At 28.1% G+C, this 10,778-nt stretch overlaps 1 protein-coding gene across 2 annotated transcripts; it reads right to left on the bottom strand.

Annotated features, from left to right (window-relative positions):
• Positions 5,601 to 7,061, bottom strand: LOC104723114. Of its 2 annotated transcripts, none has more exons than XM_010441426.1 (2): positions 6,995 to 7,061; positions 5,601 to 6,606 (listed from the first exon to the last, which is right to left on the bottom strand). In XM_010441426.1, exon 2 carries the CDS (start codon positions 6,582 to 6,584, stop codon positions 5,823 to 5,825), a length of 762 nt encoding a protein of 253 aa, XP_010439728.1. In that variant the 5' UTR covers positions 6,585 to 6,606; positions 6,995 to 7,061; the 3' UTR covers positions 5,601 to 5,822. The 2 variants fall into 2 exon arrangements, with proteins under 2 accessions (XP_010439728.1, XP_010439727.1); XM_010441425.1 differs by lacking the exon at positions 6,995 to 7,061 and adding an exon at positions 6,853 to 6,918.

Below are 10,778 nucleotides of genomic sequence, written 5' to 3'. Positions count from 1 at the left end.
AAACAGAGAAAGAGAAAAAGAGAGTGAGAGAGAGTAACAATGGCGAATTGAAGTCACGTCGTTAGCGTCACCATAAGGGAAGAAGTCAGAATTGAAGGGAATCTTTCTCATGTCGATCTCAAAGCATCGCTTATCCTTTTGAGCAATGGTGAGTCTTCTTCTTCTCTTTTTTTCCACTTTCTTGCCTTGCAAGAAAACTACCAAGAAATCTTAATTTCCCACAAAAATAGACCTCTCTTCTTCTTTCAACGTCTTCTTCATTCTCATCTGTTCGCATTCTTCTCTTTCTTTTTAACCCTTGCTGCTACTCTTCTACTTTCCCGTAGTTGAAAAGCTTCATCATCTTTAACGAACTGATTACAGTTTCAAGAAGTTGTGTCTAGTGTAGATCTATTACGGAACTTTTACTGCTCAGATGAAGTCCTATTAAAGCTTAGTTACGAAATATAAAAACTTTCCATTTTATCTGTAGGCGAAACGAAACCCTTTCTGCTGAAATCCTTGAATCTTAAGGTGCTCATGTACTGTATATGGATATAGAGTTAGTTTTTATAGGTAGGAGGTCATGAACTTTGACGCTAGGGAACTTTATATGTGTTAAGCTATTTGTGCAGAATATTAACCTTTTAAATTTCATTTTTTTGCAACTTTATTCTCTAACTCTAAAAATCGTAAAATTGAGAAACCATAAATAATACACAATATAACCTTTCGTAATCACGATAAAATTTGTAAAATATTGATAAATAGTATATCAAATCGAAAGTCCAATAATGAAGAGTCCAAATCTACATCTAAAATTTTAAAAACTAATATATAGAATTGTAGAAATGTTTAGAAGTTACATGCAAGAGTTATATTATGTATTATTTTTGAATTCATATGATTAATTTTAGTAAAAAATCCTTTATTTAAATAGATTTCAACTATCTATATTATACTAATTAACTATTTAAATGTAAGTATAATTTAGACTAGAAATAAATATTAACATATAAGCTAAGTAGACATTACAAAAATAACATTGGTTGTAGGAAAAAAAGGCAACAAAAAAAGATGAAAGTCAGGATTCAAACTCCTCACCAAAAAAGATGCATGGGACACCTAGGTAACTTTTAAGTTGTGTAACTAAACTAACCAAATATATTAGATAATTTTTAACAAGTAGCATGGGGCACGTGCCCCACCCCATCACTACATAGATCCGCCCCTGGGTATGTGTAGTTTTCTTTAATTAATCCCAGTCTTATTCTTCATTAGCCTTAGTCTTTAGATTTCTCTTGACGCTGGAATACCAACACTCTAGATCTGTGAATGATGAGACATCTGTGTGTAGTTTTTCTTAACCCTACTCATGTCCTTAATCAGTCTTGGTTTTGATACTTTTCTCTTTAAGGTGAATTCATTATGATTAAGCTAAATCTCTGCTAATGATGATGATGAGAATATTGTCTTGCTCCCTATAGCAAACAGTAGTTGACGACTTTGCTTTCGTTTGTAGGACCTGGAACTAATTTACCAGCTTCCACACAAGGTCACCAAAGTGGAGACTGAGTTTCCTCTGATATCTTGCCCACATGTACACCGTGCATGATTGCTTAATGTAGTCAAACCAACCATGGTTGATCTTGGTACGTATAGCCACAGTTAACCAGATTAATTCGAGCTTTCTGATCAATATGTCTCATGTAAACTCTTGTTATTTGCATTTCGGAACAGAGTGATTGGGCCTTATACGTACATATGAACACACAAGTTGTTTACAAAAAAAACATTCAAACATATATGTATACAAGTTATTTTAATGTCACATTCAAAACATGTATGTACATTCAAAATGTATATGTGAGAGACGCGAGGACAATTATCATAAAGCAAACTATATAATTCAATATTGTTTGAGACTAATTACAGAGATTAATGACACAATCACACCTAAAGATCTGATAACTGAAAGGTGCAATATCACATTCTCTCACCATATTCTCACAATTACAAATAGTAAATATTTTTTAGTTTTTAGGCAACATAAATAGTAAATATCTTATTATTATGATTTTATATTTTTTAGGCAACATCTTTAGAAATTTATATATTTGTTATTTTTTTGAGAAATCTTTAAAAATCTATATATATGTTTTTCTTTTGTGAAATTTTCTAACTTTCTTATATATGTTTTTCTTTTGTGAAATTTTCAAACTTTCTTTTCAATTCAAAGGTACACATCTCTAGAAATTTATATATTTGTTTTTATTTTAGAAAATTTTCAAACTTTCTATTCAACACAGATTTTTTTCATAAATCTGAACAAAAGCAAAGAACATTTGCATATTTTCATCAAATATTTTATTTATTTATATTTTGACAGAAACTTCCACGGTTGTCTCTTTAAAATGCTACGTAAAAAACTTTTCATCAAATATTTGATTTATTATTTATTATATTTTAATTACAAAATATGTTTAAATGAATTATTACAACCTTTTAATTAAACCACGAAAAATTTAGTTTATTTGATGAACCAATAAAACTTTTGATTTCTATTGTGAACCATTGCAACTTTTGGAAAATTTGATATCTATGGTTGTGTCTATCATACTAAAATATAATTAAATAATTTTTTGTTGTCTTTTAATTAAATTAAAGTTATTTGTCGAACATTTGCAACTTTTGGTTTGTTCTTTTTATCGTAATTTTGTTTTGATTGTTTATATTTATAACCGTCTAACATTTTCTTTTATAAAATGTCATATTTTCATTACAAATCTTCTTTGTGTTCTTTCTTATTTGGATATGTGGATTTGAGTACATCAAATTTTATTTTAAAAATGCGATAAAAATGCTATTTCCTATCATATGTTTATAGTATTAATCATAATTTATTTTATAGTAATGATTTCTTAATCATATGTCTATAGCATTAATTATTATATATTTAATTACATGTGAAGGTAAAGTTATTTTTAAGACTATTTATCAATTAATATATGACGAAAGTTTCAAAATTTTATTCTTTTTGAATTTATTATTAAATAAGTTAATAAATATAAATAATTAAATAAATTTTATAATAACTATTTTATTAAATGAGTTCTCCCGTGAATACCTAGTATTAAATAATAAGGAAAATTATTGAGTTTTTGATTTAGGGGTGTTATTGGATTGTGGATTTTAAAGGAATTTTATGTATTTAGAAATTAGGTGTTATTCAATTGTGTATTTTAAAAAATTCATTAAAATCTAGTGTTATTCAATATCCACTGGATTTTGTGTGATTTCGGATTTCAAGTTACTTTGATTCTAAAATATGAACAAAAACAATACCACACTTTTCTCAAGCATTTCCTTTTGTTTTTCTCTTCCTCTCTCTTTAATTGGATCTCTAGCCTTTAACATATTATTGTTTGATTTTTTTCTCAATTCTTTTATATAATCACACTTATTCATCAGATATGTGTTATTTTTGAGATTTTTTTTTGTGTTTTATAATTTTTTTTTCTGGGTTAACGATTTATAACATTTTTTTTCTGGGTTCATGATCTATAATTTTTTTTTCTGGGTTCATAATCTATAACTTTTTTTTTTCTGGGTTCATAATCTATAACTTTTTTTTTCTGGGTTCATGATCTATAACTTTTTTTTCTTCTGGATTCATGATATAATCACACTTTTTTTTCTGGATTCAGAGTCTGTTTTTTCCTCCATAAACCCTATGTTAATTGAAGTCTTCCATGACCTGTGTAAAAGTCTTGATGTTGTTAATTTAATATGATTTTGGTGTATAACACAGTTTATGGATAATTTTTTTCTTTTTTTTTTCTATAAATAACTTTTAAAAAATCCATAACAATCATCAAAAATATATTATCAATGACTTTCAAATCCACCTTATATGCATTATAAAATCCACACAAATACATTAGACTTTTAAATCCACTAATGTCCTGCGTTAATTAAAATATATTAAAATCCTTAATCCAATAACATCCCCTTAGAGTTTAGGACATAGATAGGGTTTGAGGTTTAGAGTTCTAATTTTTATTAACAATAAAATTATGTTATAATTTTATGGATTAATAAAATATTTAATTTAGGGAATATAAATTCACAGTAGTAAAATATTCTTCTGCTAATTCTCAATCAAGTAAAAACAAAATGAAAAGAACAAAATAATGAGTTTTCGATTTAAAGTTTAGGGCATAAATACTAAAGAGGGTTTGAGGATTAGGGTATAGGATTTAAAATCTAAAACAATAAAATTATAATAATAATTTTGGATTAATTAATATTTAATTTAGGGTATATATAATAAATTCAAACTTGTGAAATATGTTTTGCTAATCCTCAATAAAGAAAAATAAAATAGAATGTTAATGAATTTTTGAACTAGAGTTTAGGGTATAGGGTTTGGAGTTTAGGGTATAAAGTGTATAGGGATTTGAGATATACATTTTGTGTTATCAACAATAAAAATATATTATTTTTGTTATGATATTTTATTTTCTAAATTAAAAAATAGTCAAATTTGTATGAAGATTGAAACATTAACTCTATACACTTAAGGGTTTAGGGTACAGAATTTAAGTGTTCAATGTTTAAACTTATTTGCGTATTTCTCAATTAACATAATAAAATGCAATGAATATATTTGTGTACTACTAAGAACATAAAATAGGTAAGAAAATAATTTTACAAATTAACTATAAAAATTGGTTAGTTTAATAATAGAATTTACAAATATTTAAAATTAAAAGAACTGCTTAAAATGTCAATAAGAAAGAAATGTTGACTAGACAATCAGTAGTATTTATACGTTGTGGGAAACGTTCTGTAGATAAGATCATAAGAGTAAGAAGATTTACATGTTAGAGTCAAACAAAACTTAACTTGGTTAGTGGAATTTTCTCAAATGTTTAATTCCAAAACAACCTTTACTTTTGTCATTACGTCTGCAAAACAGTATTACCGTCTTTGGTACCTTCATAACGTGCGTATTGGGACCAGCATGGATAGGACTTCAGGGTACGCGGAAAAAAAAGAAGAGAAAGTGTAGTAAACTTAAAATTGACCTGCTATGATCACCATCTCTACTAACTAGTTCTTAAAAGCTTAGTTACTTAATATAGGACTACATTGAATGATGGTGGTTGGAGTGTGCATCACCATTGCTTCTCCTTGGTGGCAATTTTGGTGTGGTATATTGGGATAGAACCCAAGACTGGAATGTAAACAGCTGCACAAGCCTCAGTGAATTAATATATTATAAGTAACTAAGCTTTTAAGATCTAGTTAGCAGCTGTAGATGATTAAAGTGATACTTGATTTAAGAGAGAAATCTCGTTTGATGAATAATGTGTGGGAAGAGAGAATGAAGAGAATACAGCTGCTGCGCATGCCTCGGTGAATTATATACTGACTACTGAGGAATGTACATGACTAATTATTATAACTTCAAATGGTTGCACACAGTCACAGGTTGATACGTTTACTTGTACGATATATTAGTATAATATACTTTGTCTGTACATATGAACGCAGAGATAGATGTTGTACAATGAAGTTAGAGTTCTTTGTTTTTGTTTATTAGATTGAACGTAAAATAAATTAAGAAAAGATCAGAAACTTTTATTATTATTATTAACAAACCAACGTAGAGTTTTTAACCAAACCACAATAAGTAGAGCTTGCAACACAATATATTATATAGTAAATACTACCAATCTTAAACCACACACATATTAAAACGAAAAAGAAGAACAGAGAAATAACTTGAGAGTCATGAGGAGGTACGTAGATAGATATAAAAGAGAAGAAACATCATGCTAAGCGCGAACCTCAACCCAAACTCCCTCAATGTAAGAAACGCTATGATTGCCACCATCCCAAGCGCTGTTTTTCACCCTCTCGCGATCGGTTTTAGTGCCAATAATTTCTAGAGTTGTGGGAATCTGTTGAGATATCTGAAGTCGATGTTTTATCTGGTGAAAAGGTTGGCCGTGGAAAGGATTCCATCCGATGGGATCATTCTCTTGAGTCTCTCTGACATTCCAGTCTTGGGTTTGGAAGGTGAAGTCCAAACTATGGCCCCTTATAATAATTGATATTTTGTCCGCACATGGGGAGATGGACTCTATAGGCGAGCCATGAGTATGATGGTTAGGGATAGAAGTCACTGACCAATACTGATCCCATTTTCCGTTCCTCTTGGCTACATAACAAATAAGTTCCCTAGGAATATTCAAAATAACCATGCCATTATTTATGTAAGAGTTATCGGTGAAGAGACAAACATAAGTGTTGTCTTCACGTGGATCTCCGGTGAGCACACCGTAACGGACCACAGTCTTGGGATGTGGGTTTCCAATGGTGAGAGGGGGTAGTTCGCACCGTTTCGAAGTGAAAGGGTTGTATAAGAAAATTTGGTGGTGTTCGCGTGGGTCTACGGCAACGGAGTTAATCATGACAACCCAACCCAATGTTGATCCCAGGTATCTGGTACCTTCAAGTTCAAGATTTGGGTCATTCCCAATATTGTGTACCTTCTCTCTCACAGGGTCATAGAAACGGGCCTCTCCGGATCCCATTTCACGGTACAACAACCAAGGCCTGCAAGAGAAACAAATTTAAGGGGAAATGAGATGGGAGCATAAAAAACTATATGAATAAATAAATAAATAATGGAAGATATCAGAAGTCTCTCCAAACTAAATGAAATGATTTCTACCAAAAAAAAGATAAAAAACTAAATGAAATGATAGCAAGAAAAATAATCTTTCAGAGAAATGAGATTATGATAGCGCATAAACTATATATGAGTTAACAAAAAATGGAAGAAGATACTTTGGTAGCTACATTTTCAGAAAATCCTTGCAAGAAATGAGTAAATGCAATGATGATAGCAAGAATATCGACATGAGAAAAAGAGAATGGAAGAGGGGTAGTTTGTTTAGATACATTTTGAAGAAGTAGTTAGTATAGAGATCGCAGACTTTACTAGTGATTCTTGTTTGAAGAGAGAAATTTCGTTTGATGAACGTGTGGGAAGAGAGAATGAAGAGAATACAATCTTTTTATAGAAGAAGTGAACCATAGCTTTTAAGTTAAACGTAAGGGAAATACAAAAGTTACAAAAAAAGAAAAAGAAATATAATTAATGATTTCGTGCTTTCTATCTCAATATACCACCAAAATTGCCACCAAGGCGAAGCGTTGGTGATGCACACTCCAACCACCATAATTCAAAGTAGTCCTATACTAAGTAACTAAGCTTTTACGAACTAGTTAATAAAGAATCGAGATGGTGATCATAGCAGGTCAATTTTAAGTTTGTTACACTCTCTTCTTTTAATTCCGCGTACCCTGAAGTCCATGCTGGTCCCATATATTATGCACGTTATGAGGTACCAAAGAAGGTAATACTGTTTTGCAGACGTATAATGATAAAAGTAGAGGTTGTTTTTGGAATGATAGTTAATTTGTAAAATTATTTTCTTACCATTTTATGTTCTTAGTATTACGCAAATAAATATATTCATTGCATTTAATTTATTATGTTAACTGAGAAATAAGCAAATAAGTTTAAAGATTGAACACTTAAATTTCATACCTAAACCCTAAACTCCAAACACTATACCCTAAATCGTATAATTGTTATTGTTTGTAATTTTTGTGATTTGGTGCTTTCTATCTCAATATACCACCAAAATTGCCACCAAGGAGAAGCGATGGTGATGCACACTCCAACCACAATAATTCAAAGTAATCCTATACTAAGTAACTAAGCTTTTAAGAATTAGTTATTTTTAATAACTAAGTATCCTTCTTTCTTTATTTTTCACTTATGAATTGTTCTTTTTTAAATATTAGATGCTACATTTTATTTATCATCATATTTATATTAAATTTTTATTATTACCAATATTACATTTTGTGTTTTGTTAACAACATACATTATATACCATAGTGACTCAATAACAACAATAATACAAATTACTTAACTACATATTATGATCAACGTAATTTCTATATAATTAAATTATTGTTCTTTAATAATTTGATTTTTTTTGAACTGATTTTTTTTATTATTTGTAGATTTATTATAAAAGTTTTAATCCATGAATTCTTTTCGTATATGGTTTGCGACATCATATGTGTCAGGAAATGAAATGATGAATAGAGTTATTTAATAGTAATTTTTCAAGTACTGAAACACTTGTTGTCCATCAATTTGTTTATTTTGGAATATAGTACCACAAAAACTCTTTTTGATGATAGTATTCTCTGATCCTTATATGGCTTTGTAAAACTCTTTTGCTTAATGAAAAAATCGTTCTAATAAAAAAATAAAGAAAGGTAGATTTGGTAACATTTGGTAACAATATCAAACTTACGGGCCAGAAAAAAAATGTATATGTGTGTGATGCTGCACCCTTTTTCAGTTCTCAAAAAAAAAAAAAAAAAAAAAAAACTTTTCATATAGTTTAACNTTAAAATTGTATCAATCAAAATCTATACTATTAATTGGAGAGTACACTTAAGGTAAAAAAAAAAATCATATCAAATATCTATGTTGCCAAACAGACCTAATTTCCTACATATTAAAAATTAAAAAACATCTTTATTATATATTAGGAAATAGTTCAAATTAATTCCATAAAAAAGATTATTAAATTTAAATTGTTAGAAAATCAATTTACTTTAAAAAAATAAATTAAACCAATTTAAAAAAATCTATAATAATCGTAATTTAATGAAAGTATCTATTAATTAATTCTGATTTTTGTGGTTATTGAAAGAAAAAATCTGTTAGATGAGAAAATAAATTATTACTAAAATTATTATATAAAGTTAAAAAAAAACATAAACCGTTAGATTAGAATTGACAAATAAAAAACCGTTAGATTAGAAATTCTTTGATACTATTTACCACAATTTTAGGAAATTTTTTATACCATCACCAAATCGGGTAACTGAAAAAAAAAATAGAAAAGATTAATATCAATATTTTAGGAAAATAAACAATTCGGTGTCCCTAAATATCTTAACTACCATAAGATCATAACTAATATATGGAATAATTAAGTTAAAATAATGCAATAAATTCATTTATAGCAAATTCTAATTCAACATTTAATAATTATCCATATTAGTTCTTACTTCTTAGCATTATATTTGAGCGATCAGAAACTAGGAAATCGCACAATTTTTTTTTATAGTTTATTCGGAAATCTTTGAAATCGGATTTTGTGATAATTGATTAGCCATGTTCGGATTTTACATATTTACTCAAACATCTTATAAATACATAGATTCAAAGTTAGTATTCACTCTCAAACTTTCAAAGTTCAAACTTATTCCAAAGATAAAAATGGGTGATGATGTGAAGAAGACATACCAATTGATTACAGCTTCCGATTATGCAATTTCTTAGGAATTTTTCTTTTCTTTCTTTTTTACTGTGATTAGATTTTAGTTTGTAAATCATTCATCCTCATCGTTTTGTTTTCTTTTGTATCTTATAGATCTCTTAATGAAAAAGAGTTTTATGGAACAAATACTTTTTTATGTTGTTCTTATGAAAATTATTATAATTGGTTATATATTTTTGTATATTTATCATGTATAGTTATGTAACTTAATTAGTATCTATTGTGATTTCTCTAAAGTCTAAACAAACATTCAAGATGATCAAATAACAAAATTTACTTTTGTTGAAGATAGCTCTCAAAATTAGTTGGTTCTGTATATCATATGCTTGATCATATACATCCCAATTATAATCAATATTTTTTTCTACTCATTGTTTACCATGCTTTCAACCATAAGAAAGTACATTGATCAAGATGTCTTTCTATTCACAATCATAGCTCTAAAAATATAAAAAAACCTAATTTTCCCATTAACTCTATCTTTCCCTGTAAATACATGTAAATACATGTATGATTAAACTCACAAAAGCTATAAGTAGGCATGAACACGGGTACAATTATGGTTTATTAACTATCGGTTATGGTTATATACGGCTGAATTTATTTCATGATATGATATAGTTGATATTATTTGATGATATAATACGGTTGATATTATTTATTTTTAGTTGATATGCTCTTTCAGTGTAATCATATATTTATATATCATACTATTCATATCAAATAAATAATTATTAGTATATTTTGTTATATCTTAAAAATAGTTACAGTAAAAACTATATTTTAACCATCCGGTTGACCAACGATTTTGATACGATTACGGTAATTAAAAGTTACAATTAATATAAATTTAACCATATATTTACGATTAATGGTTAAGGTTTCTAAATGTTATATACGACTACAGTCCAAAATATGGTTATGGTTTAGTTTTGATTATGAGTAAGGACAAGATCACTTTCTCTCTTTGTCTTTTTATCTAGTTGTCTTCTTTATTGATATTTAAAAAATCATCATTCATTTGTGAAACTAAACCAAATATCAAAATGCTATGCATTCAAATTATGTATGTTATACCAAATAAATACTTGAAGTTAATAAAAATAAATTTATAAATAGGGAATACTTGTATTCTGTCTAAACCTATTATAATAAATATAGTTGAATATATATTATTTAAAAGAGAACGGTTATGAGATGAAACTTTTTGATGCATACAAAACAAAACGAGTATCCCATTCCAAAATGTATACATCTAGGTTAAATACATGAAATAAATGAAACTGAAGCTGAATCCAAATTTGATTTAACTCCCCTAAACAAACAGTTGTAAATGTTTGGATTAATTTA

Source organism: Camelina sativa, chromosome 11 (assembly GCF_000633955.1).
Source record: "Camelina sativa cultivar DH55 chromosome 11, Cs, whole genome shotgun sequence".
Taxonomy (NCBI): Eukaryota; Viridiplantae; Streptophyta; class Magnoliopsida; order Brassicales; family Brassicaceae; genus Camelina; species Camelina sativa.
Note: the sequence above shows the minus strand (reverse complement) of the source record. Positions and strands in the feature narration are given on the sequence as shown.